General features: G+C 50.8%; 1 protein-coding gene across 6 annotated transcripts in view; it reads right to left on the bottom strand.

Annotated features, from left to right (window-relative positions):
* Positions 1-5,544, bottom strand: part of Sez6 (seizure related 6 homolog) — a 49,534-nt gene extending 43,990 nt beyond the window's left edge. For 5 of the 6 annotated variants that reach the window (XM_087569660.1, XM_087569661.1, XM_087569662.1 and 2 more), the window contains exon 1: positions 5,341-5,544. In XM_087569660.1, the coding sequence (XP_087425786.1) occupies positions 5,341-5,395 (55 nt within the window). In that variant the 5' untranslated portion in view covers positions 5,396-5,544. 6 annotated transcript variants of the gene reach the window in all.
* Positions 5,545-21,917: the final 16,373 nt, after the last annotated feature.

The raw sequence follows: 21,917 nt of genomic DNA, 5'->3' as shown, positions 1-21,917 counted from the left end.
CAGTAAAAGACTGAGAGCAGGCATCACCAGGAAACAACTGTCAAGGCCAGAAAAGCAATAGAAGAAAGTTACAGAGTATCTATGACTTGAGTCTGTCAGACACTATGAGCTTGAACTTGGTCTATGAAAGGCAGGTAATAGCTTCTATTTCATGGAAATGATATGCAGAGCAATGAGCAAATGTGTTCAAAGCAGTTAGGGAGCCTGGCGTATATTTGGTCCTCATAAACATTTGCTGTTATTGCTGCTGCTCCTATTATTTGAATAGTGGTATTCTGGGTTCCTATTTGCCTAGGCTACCTCTCTTCCTACTCTGGAAGAGACGGGGCGCTGGCTGGTGCAAGACTTCGCAAAATGGGCAGGTGCTTTGGGGTACCCTCTCTGTTCACTAGCTAGTGACTTGATCTCTCCCAATCTTGTTTTTCCAATCCATAAAATGGGGGTAGAAACCTCCTACTATGAGAGCATTAAATAGAAAAGGCTTTATCAGTGAAACCCCTGTGGGTAAGGGTGTTCTCTGCGTCCGGCCCTCACATCTCAAACCACGTTTGTACAATGAGCAAATGAATGGTGGACTGAATGGTTGGATGGCTGTACCCCCAACACCTGCTTTTGGTAGGAGTGAGAAAGGTTCAGAGATCTGCACTACTGTGCAGATTACTCTTAGGCCTCTGCTACTCCATTCAAGGGCATATCTGATCTCAGAGCTCCATATTAGTCTCTCCGGGCTGTGTGGTGGTTTCTGAAGCTTGAATGGTTGAGTGCACTCTGGAGCCTCAGTTGTCAAGTTCATACAAGGCTTCCCTCTCAGCCAGATACAAACTGTGGGATGGGGTTTGCAAGGCCGGGCCCGTGCTCTCCTGTGCTGATTTCTACCCGTGCAATTCTTACAGATTTCTTAACATGCATTTGATGTGTGTCGCGTGCTAGGTAGGCCCTGAGTGAGCCACTGGGGATACAAGTAGTGGTGGCCCTAAGGGATGACTGAAGAAAAGCTTTTCCGAATTAGCAACGGCTATTGGCCCCACCCCCAAAACCACCTAAGGCTGATGGTGTGACAGCTTAATTTGTAGAAGGAAAAATCTAAGTAAAGGCTGTAATTTGCAGGCAGAATAATTGGCCAACTGTTAGGAAAAGGGGGGGGAATCTCAACATACAATCTATGTAAAAATAGTGTACTTGCTACGCAAACTCGGCTTCAAGATGCAGTCCCAGCTGCTCCAGGCCCATGGCCCCATCCTTACCAGGCAGCTGACCCCTAAGCGTTTCCTAAATAGGCTTTCTGGAGTTGCCCAAGGTACAAGGGCTGAGCATGGGGCGAACGAGGTAAACTACTGTTCTTTTTCCTGAGTGGTTGGTCCTGGAAGGAGCTTCAAGCAACCAGGCAAAGGCTCCTGATCCAACAGTCTGGGGAGCAGATGGGGCACCAAACAGACAGTGGGAACATGGACAAGTCCTCTGACCCAAGCTGGAGAACAGGCCATAGAGCAGATGCCTCCTGCCAGTTACTGAAGTGCCAGTCAAGCCAGACTCAAATCGTGAAGTAGACTAACCAGGCTGGCCGAGAGGAAGAAAAAAAAAAAAAGAAAAAAAAAAAAAAAAAAAAAAAAAAAACAAATGGCAGGGAGAAGGAAAATCAAGAGTCCAAAAGCTGCTGAGAATTGATGCAGAGACTCCTTTGACCTGGCTGGATTAGTCATCTTTCTGGAATAATGTTGCTTCCTGTTGGAACTGGCCTTGGAGACCTCCCAGCACCTGCTTTCTACCTCTTGGCTGTGGACTAGGGCTGACAGCTTTTCCTCTTCTAGGTGACTCTTATTCATAGCGCTTAAGCCCCTCACAGGTGAAAAACCAGGCTCGGCAACCATGAAACCAAGGAAGTAGAAAGCTGGGCTCTTCCCGTCTGGGCAGCTGAGAGGCTGCCTTACTGAAGTTACCCCTGTCTATTGTTTTCTGTCTGAAGAGGATAATGAACGCTGCCCAAGTAGGGGTGCAAGATTCCTGAGCTGAGAGTCTTCTGGTGGATGGGCTTGGCTTAAGCTAGGAGGGGTGGAGACAAGAAGGACTGGAGGAGGCTGGAGGGGCTGAGAATGGAAGAGAGAGAGGGTAAAGAGGCAGCCTTTCTGACATGCCCCTCTGTTCAGGCAGACATGGGGATGGGAGGATGGAAACCCTGTTTCTAATTAAGCCCAGTCCCATTGTCTTTTTGCTCCCCATTAGTGCCCCACAGCATCCCCAAGGCATTTTAAGATGCCACCCTGCTGAGGCTGGGATGGCCGCCAGGACCTGCCAAGCTTGATTTGCTTAGGCCCATGAGGGGCCAAAAGCCAACTCTGCTCTTCCTCTTGGGCAGTCTCCTCAGAAACCCAGCAGGGATTCCCTGCTTGCTGGTCCACCTCTAGGGCTCTGAGTGCAATCTAAGGTATCTACCAGGAGCCTTTATCCCCAGCAAGATCCCTGATCCTGAAGAACCAGGCTAGAAAGCAGGGAGTGGCAAGGCTTGGGTAGCAGTCCCCAGCAATAAGCCAGCAGAAGCCAGCACCAACCAGAGCTCCACCCCCAAGCAGCAATTTGCATTTTAGGTTAAGTCAGTCCTATGTTAACCCTTGCAGCAGTAGGAATCCTGGAAGCCAAATCCTTCCTTTTTCCCTCCCACACTTTATCCCCCAGCTTCTGGCAGAACAAGCAACTGAGGCCTGCTGTTTCTGCCCCGCCTCCATCTTTCTACCACACTTTCAAGAGAGCTTAGATGGAGCCCTGGGTCCAAGGTCACATAACCATAGAGGCAGCTTCTGTACCTGGAGACTTAATCCCACCCCAGTATTGGCTGCTTTTACCTTCACAATCTCCCCAGGCCACATTCACACATGCAGAGTTTAATTAACTTTATTGATATTCAGAAATTAAGAGAATGACTAAAGGTAATTGCTCATTAAAAATCATTAAACTGACACAACAGGCCTAGGCAGACACAGCTCCTGTTGAACTATCGTCTCTCCCCTACTGTGGCAAGACTTCCCTGGCACTTCCCGTGGGTCGAGAGGAGGCCCTGTAGTATGTAATGCCTATCATACCTGGAACCAGTTATATCTAAGAGGCTGCAAAAGAACTGGGGACTTGAGCCCGTGGGGCGGAGCACTATCCATCCATCTCTTTGGTTTTCAGAGCCTCTTCCTTCCATGGACCACTGAAGGTTGAAGGTTTAGACTGTGGCTGACTGCCTTCTGTGGCTTGAGTCCCTCTTGTGAGCAGAGCTCTGAGGCCCCCCTCCTCCCAGGCTGCCAGGCTGCAGAGATGCATCCCCTGGCTGAAAATCTCCAGGAACCCGAGATAGCCAAGTGAGCTGCCTCCCAAAGGAGAGGGCTCAGAACCCTAACGACTAACCTCCCATCTATGTTAAATAGGTAGGGGCCTCCTGGTCACCGAGCTCAGGCTTTCTCATATGCCAGGCTAGCCACTGCTTCCAAATCCTCTCCTACCTATAAAACAGGCAGCAAGGCAACCCCATGGCATGGGAGAATCTAATGAATTACAGAAGGACGCTGTCTGGGGACACAGACATCTGGCCAGAGTGGGTAAATTCCTCCCAACATGAACCTCCACACCTCCAATCTGGGCTGGACTCTCAGCCATACCAGCTAGCTTTCTTCTTGGAGACCTATGGTCTCCCTCCAACCTGCCAGGAGCAGAGACTACACCTACACACTAGAGGCTTAACTGATGGATTGTCTCCCAACACTCAGAGCTCCTGAACTGCAGACATCCTGGGACCTGAGGAGTCCAGATCACACAGTCAGACAACAACGCCCATTGCCAGGGAACAAACACAGACTCCGGCCGTCCGACGGAAGGAGCTAGCCTGTGTCCAGACCCCAGACAGGTCCTGAATTCAGAGATATCCTTAGATTTCTGGCCCTGAAGATGGGTTTCTCTTCATCCCTTCTCATCCCCGGAGTGGGCTTGTGAAATTCTTCCTCCCAGCAAGGTGAACATATAATTCCAAGTTTTCCTAGTCTTAGGAGGAGCCAGTGTGGGCAGCCAGGTGGGCTAAGCAAAGATGTGGTCTACTTGTGGGTACAGCTAGAGGTTCAAAGATGTGCTTCCCCGCCACCGGGACGGGAGAACAGCGGCTTGCGTCCAAGCCACCCTAGTCTGGCTGTTTCGACCTCCAAACTCTCAGCCTAGGAGGATGGAGCCCGAAGGTTACAATGCTCTCTCCTTCCCTCCTCTACAGCAGACGCTACGAACCATAACCATATGGCGAGGGACTTTGAGTCCCAAGTCAAAGTGCAGTTTCGCGGACCCCAGCAGGCGACCAGTAAAAGCGGAGAATGACTTGAGCATTTGAAGACTCCCGAGATCACTTGGTTCAGACCCTTCCTGCTTCCCATTCCTCTTTCCTCCAAACTCCCTTGCTGCTTACTTCGAGGCCAAGCGTTTCTTGACCGAGACCAATTAAGTTGGGACTTAACTCGGCGTCCGGGCTGGGGCAAACGGTGAGTTCCGCTAACTAGTCTGCGGCTCCCGGGTCGATAGAACCCGGCATGAAGGCAGAGCTGAAGAAAAGCAGCGCTCCGTGTGTGTGTGTGTGTGTGTGTGTGTGTGTGTGTGTGTGTGTGTGTGTGTGTAAGGAAAGAATTTCAGGGAGGGCAGTCAGTCCCAGGACTTCAGATACTGCAGCCCAGAGAAGAGCGAGGGGCTGGGCAGTGGGCTCTCAGGGTCCCCGAATGTATCCCCAGAATTGTGCTCTAGGTTCCAATTCTGACTTGATAGCGTCAAGGCAGGGATAGGTGAGAGACGTCCCAGTCCCGGTCCCACCACCGCCCGACCCAGTTCCTCTGCAGTGAGGATACGAGGGACCCAGAATAAGCGGCAAAGTCGAGCGAAGTTTGGAGAGCAGCAGGGGAGGCAGAGCGGCGGGCTGCCAGCTGGACTGTCCGGACTCCGCACCCGCGACCTGCCGTCCCCCCCCCCCCCCCGCAACGCGCCCGGGCGCCCCTAGACGCCTGGAGTGGAGCGAGGGAGCGCGCGGGTGAGCGCGTGTGTGCGGGGAGGGGGTGGCGTGATGAATTGCAGCAGAGAAATCCCATTAGATCCGGGGAGATGATTAAAGGCGAGGTCTCGGCCGGGCGCGAATGGCGGGAGCCGCGGCGGCTTCCCGCCCGTGGAGCTCGCGCCCCGCCCGGCTGGGTCGGCGCCGGGGACAGCGCAGCCGGCGGGACGCGGTGCTTGGGAGGAACAACAGGATGCACAGAGCAAGGCGCCGGGATGGTCCTGCTTTCCTACCCCTGGGAGTCCGCGCCCGCCCCCGTCCTGTGGCCGGACGCCCGGGTCCCTTACCGTGAGCCAGGAGCGCCAGCAGCGAGGGCAGGAGCAGCAGGGCTGCTGGGCGCATGGTGCTGCTTGCGGCCGCGCCCCGGGTTGGGGTCGCGGTAGGGGGACTGGGGACTGGGAGAGGCGTGGGCGCGGGAGGCAGAGCCGGTCCCGGGGAGAGCAGCGGGGCCGCCGCCGCCGCCGCCGCCGCCGCCAGCGCCTGACAGAATCAGCACCACGGCCAGCGCCTGGCGTCGGCGCCCGGGATCGCCGCGCGGGGCTGGGGGCGGGGGCGCAGGAGGAGCGGCTTACCGTAAAGTCTCAAGCAAAGGCGCAGAAGACCCAGCGGCAAGAGCACAGGCTTTCGAGCCCCGGGGAAAGGACTGCCCTGCTAATGTGGCACACACAGCCCCGCCTTCCCGAGCTGCCCACGCCCAGCCAAGCCTACCACCCTCTCCCGGGTTAGTAGTCTACCAAGGTGTTAGGTTCTAGTCGGATTCTCCATTAAAGAGAGCATCCCCTACCCACCTCTCTCTCCACCCCACCTTGGTACCTGACAGCTACAAGGGTAACCTGGAAAGATGCACATCAGTGAGGCAGCTGGTGAGGCCCGCCTGCCCTTGTGGCAGCTCCATCCTGGGCCGATAATGAAGACGGCTTCTGAGCGTACAAAGGACAATAAATTATTACTTTGCGCTCAATAAATGCCAGGGCTCCAGGCAGCTGCATCAGCAGCAAACTGTGCTCACAGAAAAGCTTAATTATCCTGATATTATAGTTAAAAGCCAGTGGCACTTGTGTCCTGGGGAGACATTCTTCACTTGGTAGGAGGCAACCTGGGTCAAGCTGTGGGGTGCTGAAGGCAGCACCCTGGGTCCCCATGTAGCCATGGGTTTCCAGTCCTTGCTTCCTCTGTAGAACAAGAACATTCACAGTAACATAGATCTTTTATGCCAGTACCAACTCTGGTCTTGGAACTGATGGAGAAAATGAATATCAGGGGTCTTTATGGCTGTTTTAGTTGTAAAACTTTATTTGATATTTCTTTTTCAGTGCTAGGAACCAGGGCCTGGCACACGATTTCATACTTGATAGACAGGGGCTCTACCATTGAGCTACACCTTCAGCCCACTAGGATTGTTTCAGATGGAGGAAAACTTGAAGAAGGGGCAGTAACCAAAATAGTTGGAATAGTCAATAGCACAGAAAAATAAGATCCCACAACTCTGTGACCTGAGGAGCTCCCGTAAGCCACGGGCCAACAATAGGCTAGCCAGGGCTGTGCAGAATGTGAGGCTACTATTCAGACCCAAGGGACATGATTAGGCTTGTTATGGGAATTTCAGTGGACTCAATGGGACATAACCATGTGGCTGACGTTAATATCTGTTGAGGAAGAAAGGGCAGCTTAATGTTTAGTTCTTTCCGTGTGAACTTGGGTCAAACCCCCATAATTTGTCCATGGCACTTCCCCCATCTCATCCTGGGAACAAGTGACTTCTGCCCTTAGTTTCATTCCTTGGAGGGCGTTTTGGTCCTTGCAGTCTTCCAGCTTTGCTCCTTTGATTCTCTGTAGATCCTTTTGTGGGCTCTGGGGAGCCATCTTGCTTGTTGTAAAGAATCCCGGGCAGCAGGTGGCCTGTGGAATTATCTGGGGAAGATGCTGGGAGAGGATTTTGGACAGTTGTCTGAAGAACCGGAAGAGAAAGGAGAGTAGCAGAAGGAATGGCAAGTAGGGGAGCCTTTGAAGAGAAGATCAGAAATGAGGAGAAGCCAGGAGAGAGGGGCAGAGGGAAGGGAGGACAAGAATTGCCCACAGAATTGGAGAACAGGCACAGAGGTGACTGACTGAAGTTTGGGAATGGGTGAGTGCCATGAGGGCCTTCCTCACAAACAGGCATCCCAGTGTCCCTCAGGACTACACAGCTCTGGAAAAAGGCAATGAGCCACAAGGCAGGATGAACCTGATCTATCGGGATGGTTCACCCTGACTTAAAGGCTGCTGGACTCCACAGTCTCACTCAACCATCTTGGCAGTAGGGCTCTGGATGAGCTGGGCACTACCAATAAGAAGAAAGGTAAGCAAACTCTCTGGGAACCTGTAACATGACCTTCCTGACTGCTTGGATTACAAGAGAGAGTCCATTGTAGACTGTAATCCCAGAATTCCACTCTGCCCTGAACCCAGAGGATGGGTTTGTACTGCATGCTTAGAATAATAATACAGCTTGCTGTCACTCTTTACTGAAGATACGGTAAACGTGCTTCTGTGGAACAGGTTCCTAGCATAGCTGAGGCAGAACCTGGACCAATCTAGGGAGCAGTAGAGTTTTTTGGTAAGCATCTTTTCTCGTGCCTTTCAAAGGGCCCATTCTTCCTAGACATTGGCATTACCGGTAACGGAGGACAATAAAATGTCCAAGGGGACATCCATCTATATCAAGGCTTACAGTCTGAGAGTTTACTCAGTTCACACACACAACCTGAAAAAGTGACATGGGCCAGTGAGATAGCTCAGTTGGTACAAGGCACTGGCTGTCAAGTCTAATAACTGGAGTTCTATTCCGCACGCCCACATGGGGAGGGGAGAACCAATTCCTGTAAGTAATTCTCTGGCTTCTGTACAGATACACACACACACCACACACACACACACACACACACACACACACACAGACACACACACACACACACACACACACACACACACAGAGAGAGAGAGAGAGAGAGAGAGAGAGAGAGAGAGAGAGAGAGAGAGAGAGAGAGGAGAGACCTGTGATGACCCACAAGGCTCCTTTACTATGTCTACCTAGCTCTTTGCTCTCAGCAGATCCTGTCTAATTTTTCACTGCATTATCTGTTTTGTTGACTTGGTAGTTGCGCGGCCTATGTGCTCTCTACTTAAACCTCGTCCAGTGACTAGTACATCCTAAATGTTCAATGAATGTTGTACATAAATGGGGATGCCTAAAGCCTGAGGCAGGCCACAGATGCAGTATGAAAGCTGTGAAATAGGGAGATGGGGGTGACTTTGCTCTAAGTCAGTGAGGGCTTCACACAGCAGATGGGTGAAACTGTGTTGAATCTGCCCATGTTTCAGTGAATGGAGGAGGGAAGAGGGCAGGGTGGGGGTGTGGTTTATGTAGCCAGCATCATAATGGAAACTGCCAGGTGGCTGAGGTCAGTAAGGAGACTGGTTCTACAGAGCAGAGCTGCCCCTCCCGCCCCCGTAGGAAAGATCGAGGAATGCTGGAGTTACCTGTGACTAGGCTGTAGGTTTTTGATTTAAGTGGCGGATAATGAAGAGATTACTTCGTTACGAAGGTACACAAAGCAGACTATATCAGCCTGGCACCATTTGGGTGAGTTGTGGGCACTGTGGGAAGAACTGTATGTACTTCACTACGAGCCCTGGAGGAAGACTACCACAGACTGAGGTTGAAAGCCGGAGACGGGATTACTAGCCATCTCTGAGACAACAGTGGATCTCTAACCCACATCCCTCAGAAGCTGGCCTCACTTTTCCAATTCTTTTTTTTTTTTTTTCTTTTCTTTTTTTCGGAGCCGGGGACCGAACCCAGGGCCTTGCACTTGCTAGGCAAGCGCTCTACCACTGAGCTAAATCCCCAACCCCCACTTTTCCAATTCTAAACAACCTGTCAACTCGTGGGATCACAGGGGCATCAGTGACTTATTTTGAAGTCAGCTGGGATGACCCTTGCTCTCTGAGCAAGAAGAGGTGGGCGGTAAAGAAAACCCCAAACCAAGAAAGCCTAGATCCACTCTTCTGTAAGACAGCTTTCAGATCAGAACATCCAAAGGGGTTTTAGGGTTTGGGGGGAGCAGAGGAAGGGGCTGTCACTTCATCCCAGAGACGGTAGGGGCACACAGTCTTCTGGTCACAACCACCATCATCTTTGAACAAGTCTCCAGACTCAGTGGCTTCTGGTACGGCCAGGGATGTCAGGCCTGAGGTCCCGGGTTACCCAAAGTCAATCACCTGAGGCTTCTGGCTCTGAGCATTGGCGCCCACTCCAGGAATGGGACCAGATCTGTGGCAAGAGCCTAGGGTGCCCGGAGACAGCAGCAGAAATCGGTTTGATGTGAGCTACTTTCCATCTCCAAACCCCAGGCCTCCAGCCTGCCCACCACCTCCAGCGGAGGCCTTTGATCCTCTACAGCTCCATAAATGTTTAATGCCACTGGCTGGGCAGAAATGAGGCAGGTGCCGGAGCATGCAGACTGGGGATAGGACTTGAGATCCATCCTGTTGGTGAAATCATTTGCATGCTTGGGAGCCCTGGGATGGGTGGGAGGAGCCCCTCCCCTGCCATGTGGAGGAAGAAGTCTCAGGGTTCAAGTTTGTGGCACTAATAAGTGAAGCTCTTTGAAAACTGCGATAGGGCTTGAGACTAAAATGTTGTAGAAGCCCAACTCTTTCCCCGCCCCCAGCCCCCTACCTTTCCACCCCACCCCTACCCCCCCCACTCGGTTTGATTGAAGGAGAAAGATAGAAAGTTAAATGACAATCAAATGCAAATACAGCTCAGCAAACACCACAGCAATTACCAGGCTCAGGAAACACACGGCTTTTGCAGGCAGCAGGGGTTGGCAGTTTGGAAGCAGGGGCCTGTGCAGAGGTGGTGGGCATGGGGCTATTTTAATGGACAGTTAAATAGATGCAAAAACCTCCCATCTAGTTTGCATACATGCTGATGAGTGGAACCCAGGGGCCCAGGGAGGTTATGCTACCTTCACAGCTGCCCGTGGCTTGTTTCAGATGGGAAGGGGCCCTGAGTGCTTGGGAGGCCAAGGCAATTTGAGTGCCTGGCCAGTCTCTTTGGTCCTACGCACAAGCTGGTACTGAAGTATGAGGATTGAAGTGGAAGGGAGCCCATGGGGTCCTCCATGAAAGGGCTCCAGGCACTGGCCTTCCGACAGCCCAGAGGCTCTGGTAAGAGTGGCCTTCTCTTCAATATTTGCATAATGCTTTGCATCTCATTTGAATGCTATTAATTTGGTGTCAGGCTAGGTTGGCACGGGTAAGAAAGAGAACAGCTGGCCTTCTCCCTCCCCTCTGTACCCCAGGGCCTACTCTTCTCATAGCCCTCCCCAGCCTTGGAGAGAGAGGCCTTCACTCCCCACCTCCCTCCCCACCATGTTCCCAGACACACAGAAAGTCTTTTAGGCAAACCAGTTCCTAAAAGCCAAGGCCACCTGGATATTGTGGCCAGTTGAAGAAGGAACAGAAATGGTCCCCAAGAGCACCCTTGCCAGAGCCAAAAGCACCATGGGAGGATGGTGGGGGCTTTTGTCTCCCCAAGTGATCAAGGCAGCTTAGCTTGGAAAGGGTCCAAAGATAATAACCAGGAGAGGGAGGGAACAAAGACAGGTGATCATCCCAGAGAAATATGGAAGGCTCTGGAAATAAAATCCTCTGAACTCAGTAGTCCTGGTGCTTGAACTGACATAAGACGCATCCGCCAGAGGAATGGGTTTATGGTGCTGCTCAGGGGTTGGGACTCAGTACCAGGTTGATGACGATGTAGTAAGGAAATGGGTCACCTGGTGGACTGAGCTCCAGGGAAGGTTGGAGAGGCTTCAGGGTCACCATTTAGATGCCTTTGGTCAATAGGCACCAGGGATTCCATGGTGATCTAGAGATGGTGACAGGAAGTGTCAGGCTTGCCAGTTGGCTAAAACACCCTCTCAAACATCTGAGTTCTGAGATAGGGATGTGGCTTAGTTGGTAGAGTGCCTGCCTAGCATGCATGAATCCCTGGGTTCAATGTCCAGCACTACACATGCTGGGCACGATGCTACAAGCCTCTCATCCCAGTCATCCCTCAGATGGTGGAGGCAGGAGGATCAGAATTCAAGGTCACCCTCAACCATATATCTGATGGGTTATATGCAACCCTGTCTCAAAGCATCCTCCTCGCTACACATTTGAGCTCTTTCTCTGGGGAAGGGGGCGTAGCTAGCATACCCTCCTCAGATACAGAAGTGGTAAGGCCAGCACCACTCGCTTTTGTTGGCACCAGGCAGGAAAGGTTGGTGTTAAAAACACCCCAGCCGGGGTGATCTTACACCTGACCCCATGACACTGTCTCTGATAGGTGCTCAGCCTGAGCCAGGGTGAAGGCAAAAGAGTGTTTGTTCTTATGCCAGAGGCAGGACTGGTGGGGGGTGGGGAGTGGCTTGAAAAAAAAAATGTGAGAGAGTAATCATGTTTCCCCTTCCGAGCAAACCCTGGGATGAAGCTTTGCAACTGCAGAAGGCATGGACTTGTAGCTGATTCAGGGTTTGCAGAAAGGCCTGAAGTATTTCCTTTTTTAAAAAGATTGCCACATGCATTGAAAGCAAATTTACAATAGATCTGTCTATTCTCCATTTAAAGGAAGTCAGGCCCTGAGTTCAGTGGATATTTTTTTTTCTTCTTCTTTACCTTTAAAAATAATAATAGCACCATTTATCATTTGCTGTTTGAGGGCATTAAGCCCGGGATTTGACGACACCTTCACAACAATCCTATGAGGCAGGTACAAAGCTGTCATTGTCTCCATTGTACAGATAGGGACATTGAGGCCCCAGGAGGCTTGGTGATTCACAGCCACTTAATGCTATAGTTGTGCTATATTGCAAAGGCAGGGAAGAAAGGCGTATGTCAGTGGGCCTTTGTGGAGTGTGGCAGGAGGATCACAGGTTTCTGAGCCTGGACCTCTGCCCAGAGTTCACTTGCAGGGGTCTGGGCCTAGAGGGTCACCCAGGAGCAAGGTCAGGAGGGGAGTTGGTTGGAACAGGTAGGGACGGTTGTTTCTATAATTCATCCCGTGTAGATATCCAATTAAATGGCCAGCACTTAGCTGGGATCCGAATCAGACTTCAAGAGCTCCATGTCTCCAGAGACAGCCCCCAGAAGCATGTGGCTGAATGAGAAGCTGGAGATGTGGCTGTGTGGCAGAGAACAAAGAGCAAAGCTCATGTGGCCTCTAGGTTCCCCATGGGCCTCTCCTCCTGTCTCCGTCTCCATTCACCCTTCACTATAGAGCCCAGCCATTCCTTACTGTCTCAGTCGCTTGTCTACAGAACGAGGAAGCATTTATTGAGCACTCTGTGTATGCCAGGACCACGCTAGCCCTCAAGGAGCTTCCCAGCCTTGGACAGAAGATAGAGTCCTATCAACCATGGCTGTCTCTACAGGGCTCTGGAGGCCCTTGAGACCTAGTGTCTCCCTTGGACCTTATACTCGGGAACAATGGTACATATCGCTTTCAGTGAGATCTTCTATCTAAAGATCTTCCTGTTGTCTAACCCTACTCCTTCCTGCTGTAGAAGTAGCCCACCCCTACAGCCCTTCAGTGTGGGAATGGGTTTCTGTTGCTCCTTTTCCTGGACACTTCCTTTGACTGTCAGCACAGCACTGTCCCAGGAAACCCTAAGTGGAGTGTCAGAAGCATTCGTTCTCCCTCATGATCCCTAAGAAGCCAGCTGCAAGCCTGCCTCCCGCCTCTTCATTTTCTAGGCCGGAATATAGGACACAAATCTCAAATGGTGCTCAATTCTGGCTGTGCGTTCCCATCCCCGACTCCTCTCCTTGAACTACTTGTCCTCTGATTGTGACATCACAATGGTTTCTATGGCAACCAATTGTGAGGTCACTGGTCCTTAAAGCCACAGACTCTGTGGGTCCAGACAATGCCTGGAGAAAAGGAAGGCTATAAAATGCATACCCAAGACTTAGAGATCCCTCTCCCATCAGAAACAGCAGGGCTTCCCAACCTACGAGGGGAGGGCTGTTTCTCCACAGTGGTGACTTGCAAGGACAAAACCTGTGTGTGTGAGAGAGACATTGCTCTCCCAGAGGCTGCAACAACAGGCCCCAGTTCAAGACATCTCAGTCCTGTGCTTGCCTCAGGCATGGTTCAGAGTCTCCACTTCTTCACCTATAAATGGGAAATCACCTGATTTCCAGATATTCATTCAGCAAGAAGACCCATGGGAGGACATGACGTGTGGTTAGTAATCACTGAATGCTTTTTAAGTTCCCTACCTCCTCAGCCCTTAGCCCGGATTTTAAATTTTAACTGTAATCTCATATATATGCTTAAGACAGGATTTCTCTGTGTAGTCTTGGCTGTCCTGGAATTTGCTCTGTAGACCAGGCTGGCCTTGAACTCACAAAGGTCTGCAGATCTGCCCGCCTCTGCCTCCTGAGTGCTGGGATTAAAGGTATGTACCCTCCATCCAACCTGACATTTTATATATAGTTAAGGTGGGTAACATTTGCTTGGCATTTTTTAAAAGTTATTTTATATGTTGAGTGTTTTGCCTGCATATCTGTGAACCACTTGCATAGCTGGTGTCCATGGAGATCAGAAGAGGGCATCAGATCCCCTGGAACTGGAGTTACATGTGGTTGTGAGCCACCATGTGGGTGCTGGAAATCAAATCTTTGTCATCTAGAGCAGCCAGCGCTCTAAAACAGCCCGTATCATCTGTTCCTTATTGGCTACTATTGCTGCGTGAAGACAAGGTTTAGAGCAAGGTTCAAATCCTGCCTCTGCTACTTTCCAGTTTTAAGCCTTTGACCCAATAGCCATACTTCTGAACCTCAGTGTCCTTGACTGTAAAATGGAAACTAGAAGAAGTATTGTCTAGGCTGAAGGGAGACTGCTTAGACAGCACAGCGGTCAGATCAGTGCAGGGCAATGGTCTTGCAGTCTGCTTGAAGGTCTGCAGCAGGTCAACTCTGTCTGTTGGAGAGATCCTGCTCCTGCCCAGTCAGTTTACAAGTGTGGTGAGAGGCATCCAGAACTAGGGAGCTGGGACCCTCAGAACAGAACCACAGAGCAGCTGCCTCCACCAGGACTGTCACTGTCCCCTTTCTGGGTCCTCATGGTGCAAGTTTCCTGTCATTGCTACCTGTCTTAGGCTGTGTGCTCTCTGTCCAGGGGCATCACTGACTTACTAATGGGGAAGACCAGGTTAGGGCTTGACACAGAGGCTCAACCATAGTTAAGGTTTAATGAAGGTCAACAACAGACAAGCTAATATTGTCTCTTAATACCCTGGACCAGGCACTGCTCTCAGCATTTTATACAGTCGGTTGCTACAACACTCTGAGATTATTATTATTATTGTTATTATTACTATTACTATTATTATTTATTTTATTACCCATTATTGCTCTTTTGCTTTTGGTGGTACTGGGAATTAAGCAGAGGGCCTCACACATTTTACGCAAGGGCTATGTCTCTGAGTGAGATCTCCAGCCACACTGGTGGTTTTATTTTTGAGTCAGGGTCTGTCTTTATAGCTCAGGCTGGTCTTCGATTTGCAGCAATCTCCCAGGCTTCGCCTCCTGGATGCTGGGATTGCAGGATTACAGCTGCGAGCCGCCATGCCCTGCTTCTGTTTTTAAGGGATGACCCTGAGGATGGATCACGTCTATTTATTTTGTGTGTTCATGTCCCTGCCCTGGCGCATGGGTAGCGGTATTTATTATTTTGTATGATCATGTCCCTGCCCTGGTGCCTGGGTAGCGGTCAGAGAACAACTTTGGGAGTTGGTTCTACCGTGTAGATCCCGGGGGTCAAACTCAGGTCGTCAGGCTTGAAGGTGTGACGTGTCTTTACCTACTGGGCCGTCTCACATGCTCTCTGCTTCAAAATAATGAAGCAAGAGAATGAGTGGTTTGCCCAGGGTCACATAGGGAGTATGCAATAATGCTGTTAGTACTTAAACCCATTCACTTATTATTATTATTATTATTATTATTATTACTATTATTATTTATTTTTTTATTCGAGACAGGCTTTCTTTGTGTAGCCTTGGCTGTCCTGGAACTTACTCTGTAGACTGGACCTGCCTCTGCCTCCCAAGTCCTGGGATTAAATGTGTGCACTACCACTACCCAGAAATAATAATTATTATTATTCCCATGCCTATTAATATTTTTCTTTTCTTTTTTTCTTTTTTTTTTTTTTTTGAGACATGTAGACCTGGCTGGCCTGTGATTCTTTATGTAGACCAAGCTGATTTTGAACTCAGCGATTTGTCTGTCTGTCTCTTAAGTTCTGCAGTCACAGGCTCCCCCTCCCAGCCCCCCTTTAGATAAGGGTTTCGTGTATCCTAGGCTGGCCCTGAAGCTGTTGTTTACTGACTTCAGATTGTCCTGCTTCTGCTACCGGAGTTACCGGGATTGCAGGTGTTCACCACCACGCTGGCCCGTGAGGTGGGAGGGTTTCACGCTTGCTAGGCAGACACTTACCAACTGGGCTTCAGCCCATTTGAACCCTCACACTTTGTCCCTCCTTTACCCCACAGCCCATAGCCCCTGCCTGTCCATTTGGCCATAGCTGCCCTGGCTCTCTCTCAGCTCTCCCTCTTACCTCCTCTCCTGATCTTGTTCCAGTGCAGCTCAAAGAATGCAGGTACTCCAGTCCCTCGCTGCAGCCACCAGCCTCCCCCTTCCCTCAAGGAAAGCTTTAGGCTGTCGCCACCACAGCAGGAGCCACCACCAGATCCATTGCTTATTTCAAGTCCTCCTAAAGCTTGTTGAGTTCTTAACTTATTAAAGATAAGCACATGGAAATGGGGAGCAAATCTCTTTATTTATGACATAATCTCCAGCCCAGAAAAGCGGCAGGAACAGTGTTGCCTATATTAGGGAACCAATAGGAAAAAAATCAATTAGATCCGCCACAGCGTTTCGCTACTAGCTCGCTTCTGGTGTTTTCTCTTAGGGCTGGTCATGGGGGTCTCTGTAGTGGTGGAGCTGGAGGAGAGGAGAGCTTGGTAGGAACGGGGTAGAAGAGATGTCACAGGAGACCACTGTAGGGCAGGCTGTTAGGCAGACGGGAAGCTTCTCCATCCATCCTTACCTTCATCACCCAGACCTCAGCCAGGAAGTCTTTATATTGATTTAACTTCAGTGTTTCTTGCTGTGACTTCTAGAGTTCTGTGGGGTAGGGGCTGGGGGTCAGTTGTTATTCTTTGCTCCTTGTAAATGAACCCCACGAATGATCACACTTCTTCTGTGTGAGGGTGGGGTTCTCTATAGGACCAATATGCTGAATAGAGTCCTCTCTACTGCCGGTCTTCGGAATCCTTCTCTGTCTATTCCCTCAGTGCATCTGTATGCTTCCTGGAGCAGCTTCTAAGCAATCTCACAGGGGCAGGGCAATTCCAAGGTTTCCAGTGAGGGGGGTGCCCAGCTCTATGGCTACCCCAGATCTCATCTCCTCAAAGGTAGGTCACCATAGCCTCTCTAGTAGGTTTGCCTTGAGGCCATGCCTGTACCAGGTACTCAGTTAACACTCACTGAACCAACCTGTACCATTGTCCATTGGTTGAATGCTTACTCTGTGTCTAGGGTGAGGACGGCAGGTGCTTATGACCTGAAGTTGGGGTCCTCTGAAACCCCGTGAGCCAGAGGCCTGCCCAGAAGCCCTCTCCAGTTCTGTGTTGTCAGATCTAGAATTTTGACCAGGAGCAGCAACTCTAGAAGCCCCTTTACAGAGGAAGAATCGGGGGGGGGGACTAAGGGAGGGGGAGAGTGGTGGTGGGTAGATGGCTTAGTGGGTAAAGCTCTTTTGATTCAAGTGTGAGAATCCATCCCCTATGCCCATATAAAAACCAGGTGTGGGAAACACTGGAGAAACGGAGAAAAGGTGGATCCTTGAGTCTCACTAGCCAGCCAGTCCAGCTAACCCACAAGGTCTGTGCTAGTGAGAGACCACATCTAAAAATAGACTTACAAAAAAAAAAAAAAAAAAAAAGAGCGGAGCCTTGGGGACAAAGGCCTTTAACCCCAGCACTCAGGAGGAGCTCTGAATTCAAGGCCAGCTTGGTCTACAGAGTGAGTTCCAGGACAGCCAGGGGTACACAGACCCAGTCTCGAAAAACATAAACAAAACCCAAACCACCAAACAAAACGAAAACAAGAAAGAAGGTGTCTCATCGTCAATATCCTCCGACCTGCCTATGTATATGCATGCTACTCCCACACACACACACGCTACTCATATGTAAACACGCACAAAGACAGACCCAGACAGAAGTAACTTGTCCAAGCGTATATGTGGATTAGTATCATGTGTCCGTGAGGAAGTCCCTCCTGAAGTCTACCCTAAACCTTCCCTGTTTCAGCAGCGCCTGCTCTTTCTCAGTCCCACAGAAGAGGAGGATGGTGTCACCACCCAGGCAGACGTCCCTCTGTCCAGGCATGTCCAGCAACAGCACATTGCACGTTGCTGATTCAAAATGAATATTAAACACAGAACCTCGCAGAGGCCAGCCCTGCAGGGCAGACAATGAACCCGCATTCTTCATGCCTCTTCATTATTACAGTTAATATTGAGTCGGGGTTGGTGGTAACCTCGGCCTTGCTAGGTGCTTGGGCTGTCTCAGAAGCTTATCCAGATCAATGACAGACAGCTTCGAATTGATAAACTCCCCGCCACCCAGACGAATCAATCGCAACACTGCCGTCACAACAAGCCTGAGAAATCAATCTGATTTCAGGCGATGTGGTAGCTCGGCGCTGGGCAAACCGGTTTTAATTTCCGTGCGGCCGAGGCTTAGTTTCCTGTGCACAGAGGAGCATCCCTCCCTTCCAGCTGGTGCTCCACTCCCAGGTGCGGGGGGGGGGGGGGGGGGGGGCTTTGGAGGGTTCGGGCCGAGGGTTCAGCTGCACAGCCATCCAGGTGACCTTGAGGCAGTTATGATTTTGATACTTTTGAGCCCCCAGGCCCAGAAGCAGCTGACTCAGATCCAAAGCTGGGAACTTTGTTTCGCCCGCCTCAGCTCCAGTTTCTGCTGCCTGCTGCAAAAAAAAAAAAAAAAAACCAAACCAAGCCTGGAGGCTCTCCTGGGCTGCTTCCCAAGGAGGCACTGCAGAGGTAGGCTGCCTACTCAGGAGCCACCACGGTGACCTCACTTGGTCATGGGTTTATCTAGCAGGGTGAAAGCTCTAAGATAGATGGAACGATTTGGGGGGTGCTTACTGTACCTGGAGACTAGGCTGTTAATTTTGCACACATCTTTTTTGGGGTGCTAAGGATCAAACCCTGGATCTAGAACGTGCTAGGCAAGTACCACACGACCACTGAGAGACGTTCTCTGCTCTTGGGTTGTTTTGCTTTTTTGAAACAGGCTCACCTGTCTCACAACCCTGACTGACCTTGGACTCATAGAGCTCTATCCGTGTCTGCCTCTGGAGTGCTGGGATTAAAAGGCATGCACCACCAACCCTGCTGCTCTTGAGGTTTTGAGCAGCAAAGAGTCTTTGCTAAATAGCCCAGGCTACCTCGAACTTCATTTTTCTCTTAATAGTTGGAAGGCTTGAACCCAGGGCCTCCCCGGTGTTAGGCAGGCACCCTCTCACTGAGCACTGAGTTATATACTTAGCCACTTAGCCCTTTGAGTGCTCATGTTTCTGTGGCAGGGGTGAGGGTGGAGGTGGAGGTAGGAGGGTGGGGGATGAAGGGAAGGGGGTAGATGGTGAGGTAAGGTGTCTCCTATTGCCCTCCATCTTACTTTTTGAGACCCACAGGGCCTCGCTGATTGGCTAGACTAGCTGCTTGGCAACCTCAGAACCCTGTCTCCTCCATTGTCGCAGTTATAGGTAATCCCCTGTGCTAGACTTTTCAGGGAATGTTGGGGAATCCAAAGTCAGGTCTTCATGCTTGAACGGCCATCTCTTTATTACCCATGAGCCATCTCCTCAGTGCCTCCATTTGCATTTTGAACATTTATAGACAAGGTTTCACCAGTTGTCCCAGGCTGGCCTTGAACTCACTTTGTGTGACCCAGGCAGGTTTTGAACTTAATGAATAGCTTGAATTACAGACCTTTGCATGAGGCCCTGGTAAGAAATTCTTGAATCAGGATTCACCTCACCGGGAAAGGCAAGGCCGCAAAAACAAAACAGTTGGAGTCAGATGGTTATGGGGGCTGGGCCTTCGTCCTCACAGCCCCAGCCACAAAGCAGCCCATCCACGAAGCCTCTGAGCATGGGTGGGGTGCTTTTCTGATTCCAGCAATGTGCGAGCCACCAGCTCCTCAGTCTACTGTGGATTTAGAGCGTGTCTGTGGAATGACTGAAGCTACCCTGGTGACAGGGAGGTTACACACTCTTCTGCTCTGGTCTGGGCGTCAATGCTGGGAGGTGCAGCTCTGGTGGACAGGAGGTCTCAGATCATGGAGGGGGCTTCTGTCCACCCTGGGAGGGCATTGGCTGGGCTGGCTCCTGAGGAAGGCCCAGCAATGCAGAGTGATGTAAACCGCACAAGTATGGAGCCTCGGGCTTTCGAGCTTTCTGAGGGCTAGGGTTTCCCTCCCCTCCCCTTCTCTCCGTTCCCCAGTCTTACTCTGCAGAAATCATGTAGCAACCCTTTCATCTACAGAACAGGGAAAAAAAAAAAAAAAAAAAAACCAAAAACCTGAACCTGAAGCCCGAGGGAACAGGCTTAGCCCCTGGGAGGGACTTCCTCAATAGACTGTGTCCAGGATTGGATATTGGAGATACAGTATACTGGCTTCGGTGGAGGTTCTGGTGGGATCACAGTTCAGCAGGGCCGCAGGTGACTTTCACATCCTGAAAGCTACTGAGGGGCAAGAAGATCTCTGATATTAGCTTTGTCTTTTGTCTTTTGTAACTTTCTTCTTCCTCTCTCTCTCTCTCTCCCTCCCTCCCTCCCTCCCTCCCTCCCTCCCTCCCTCTCTCTCTCTCTCTCTCTCTCTCTCTCTCTCTCTCTCTCTCTCTCTCCTTGCTTAAAAATAAGGGCATAGAGTTTCCCTCCTCTGTGGCCACTGGTGTTACCCTTTTCCTATCTGGATGTGCAGCTAGCAAAGAGGGATCCATGGCCGCTCCTTAGCAGTCACTGCACACGCTTCCGTGCCTTGCTTTTGTCACCTGACAGTATATCTTGGCGACGACTGAGAATCAGTACATAAAGAGTGCCTTACTCAGGTGTCTTTTTATGGTCACAGGCGTCTCAGGGATACAGAAGTAATCACAGCTGGTTTGATTAGCTTCAGATGTTGCCATTTACAACATCTCAGCCCAGAGAGGGCTGGAAACCTCCCCAAGGTCACGCAGCAAGGACTAGAGCTTCTCTCCCTCGGAAGTCCCAACTCCTGCCCCCCCTCCACCTCTCTGCCATCCCAGCGCTGCCCAGGTGACCAGAAGGAAGGTAGGGAGGAGGGGGCATCTCTAATTGAAATGCATTGCGCGCTCGGACCAGCACCTGACGAGGATGCGCTGCAAGAGAGCTGCGCGGTGCGGAGGGGGCTGCGGCCTGGCGCCCACATGGGTGCGGGAGAGGCCGGGCTGCCTCCCCGCAATCTGTTGCCGCGTGCTTCCCGGTAATGAGCTCCCAGGGCCCAAGGTGAGCTTCCCCCGGCTGCTCACACGGCAGCCGCGTGGCACCAAAGAACACCGGTACTTTTTTTCTTCCCTGCCTGACAGCTCATTAGAAGAATTAATTTACTCCAGCGTTTGCAGTTTAAAGGACATTATTTACTGGTTAATTGTTGTTATTACAAAATGTTAAATATCATTATTTATTTCCCAAGTCCTGACAGCTTCTCTGACAAAAATTTATGGGTGATTGCCGTGTCACCACTGGTGGGTGCCCTGCACAGGGGCAATGTGAGGTAAGGGAGCGGCCTTCAGGCCTGGTGTCCTGACAGGGAAGACTGTGGAAGGCCTGCGCATCATACTGGCCCATTGCCCCCCTAATTTCTGCCCAATGAGGAGTGGAGGGTGGAGGACATTGGCTGTCAGGACACTTGTGTTTCCCTAAATCTTCAGTGTGAGGGTCAGGGTAGCCCTTGCCTGAAGACCAGCTGCCACGATTTTGGGGCCTTCCATTTAAAAGGCTATTTATTTCCAGGGCTCAGAATGTCTCCAGGCCACGAAGAAAGCCCTGTGTTTTAGCTCCAACACAACAGAAAATGGTCTTGATGGGTCACATTTTGGTGGATCAGGACCTTGGAAGTGGGAGCCAGGAGGACTCATCCTCTGGCTATACAACAGAGTTTGAGGTCAACCTGGGATATAGGAGGATCCTGTCTCAACAAAACAGAAAACGGATCAAAGGTTAATTCTTCAAATGGGAAACCTTTGTTTCTGTCCTGAAATCATAGGGTTGAGGTACCCAGGTGAGCTGGGCAGTGGTCCGATAGCAGGAGGACCAAAAGTAGCTGGGGTTTAGGGGCTGTAGGCCAGCTATAAATCTGAGTTTGACCTGTTCAGGAGATTTCACATAAAAGCTAAGATTTATGGCTTCTCTTGAAAAATCAGAGACTCTTGCCACACTTGACCGGTGGTCAATTGGCAGTGACCTTTGGGTCACTGAAGGGCAAAGTCATTCAAGGAATGTGCTGGCTCTCTCCAGCCACCGCCTGCTCCACCCTTGGCTTCCTTTCTCTGCACTGTTTCCCGGACTCTGTGCACATTTGAGTTTCCAATCTGACCTGTAATGACCATGTAGAGATGGGAGAAAGATTTCGAAAGCCAAGGCCACAGCCTGGTGCACCTTATCACCCTACCTCACTGCTTCTTTGAAGTCTGTCTGCTTCCACCTCCTCTGGGT

Source organism: Rattus norvegicus, chromosome 10 (genome assembly GCF_021556685.1).
Source record: "Rattus norvegicus strain SHRSP/BbbUtx chromosome 10, alternate assembly SHRSP_T2T, whole genome shotgun sequence".
NCBI classification, from domain to species: Eukaryota; Metazoa; Chordata; class Mammalia; order Rodentia; family Muridae; genus Rattus; species Rattus norvegicus.
The sequence above is the reverse complement of the archived record's forward strand: the minus strand, read 5'-3'. Positions and strand labels throughout refer to the sequence as shown.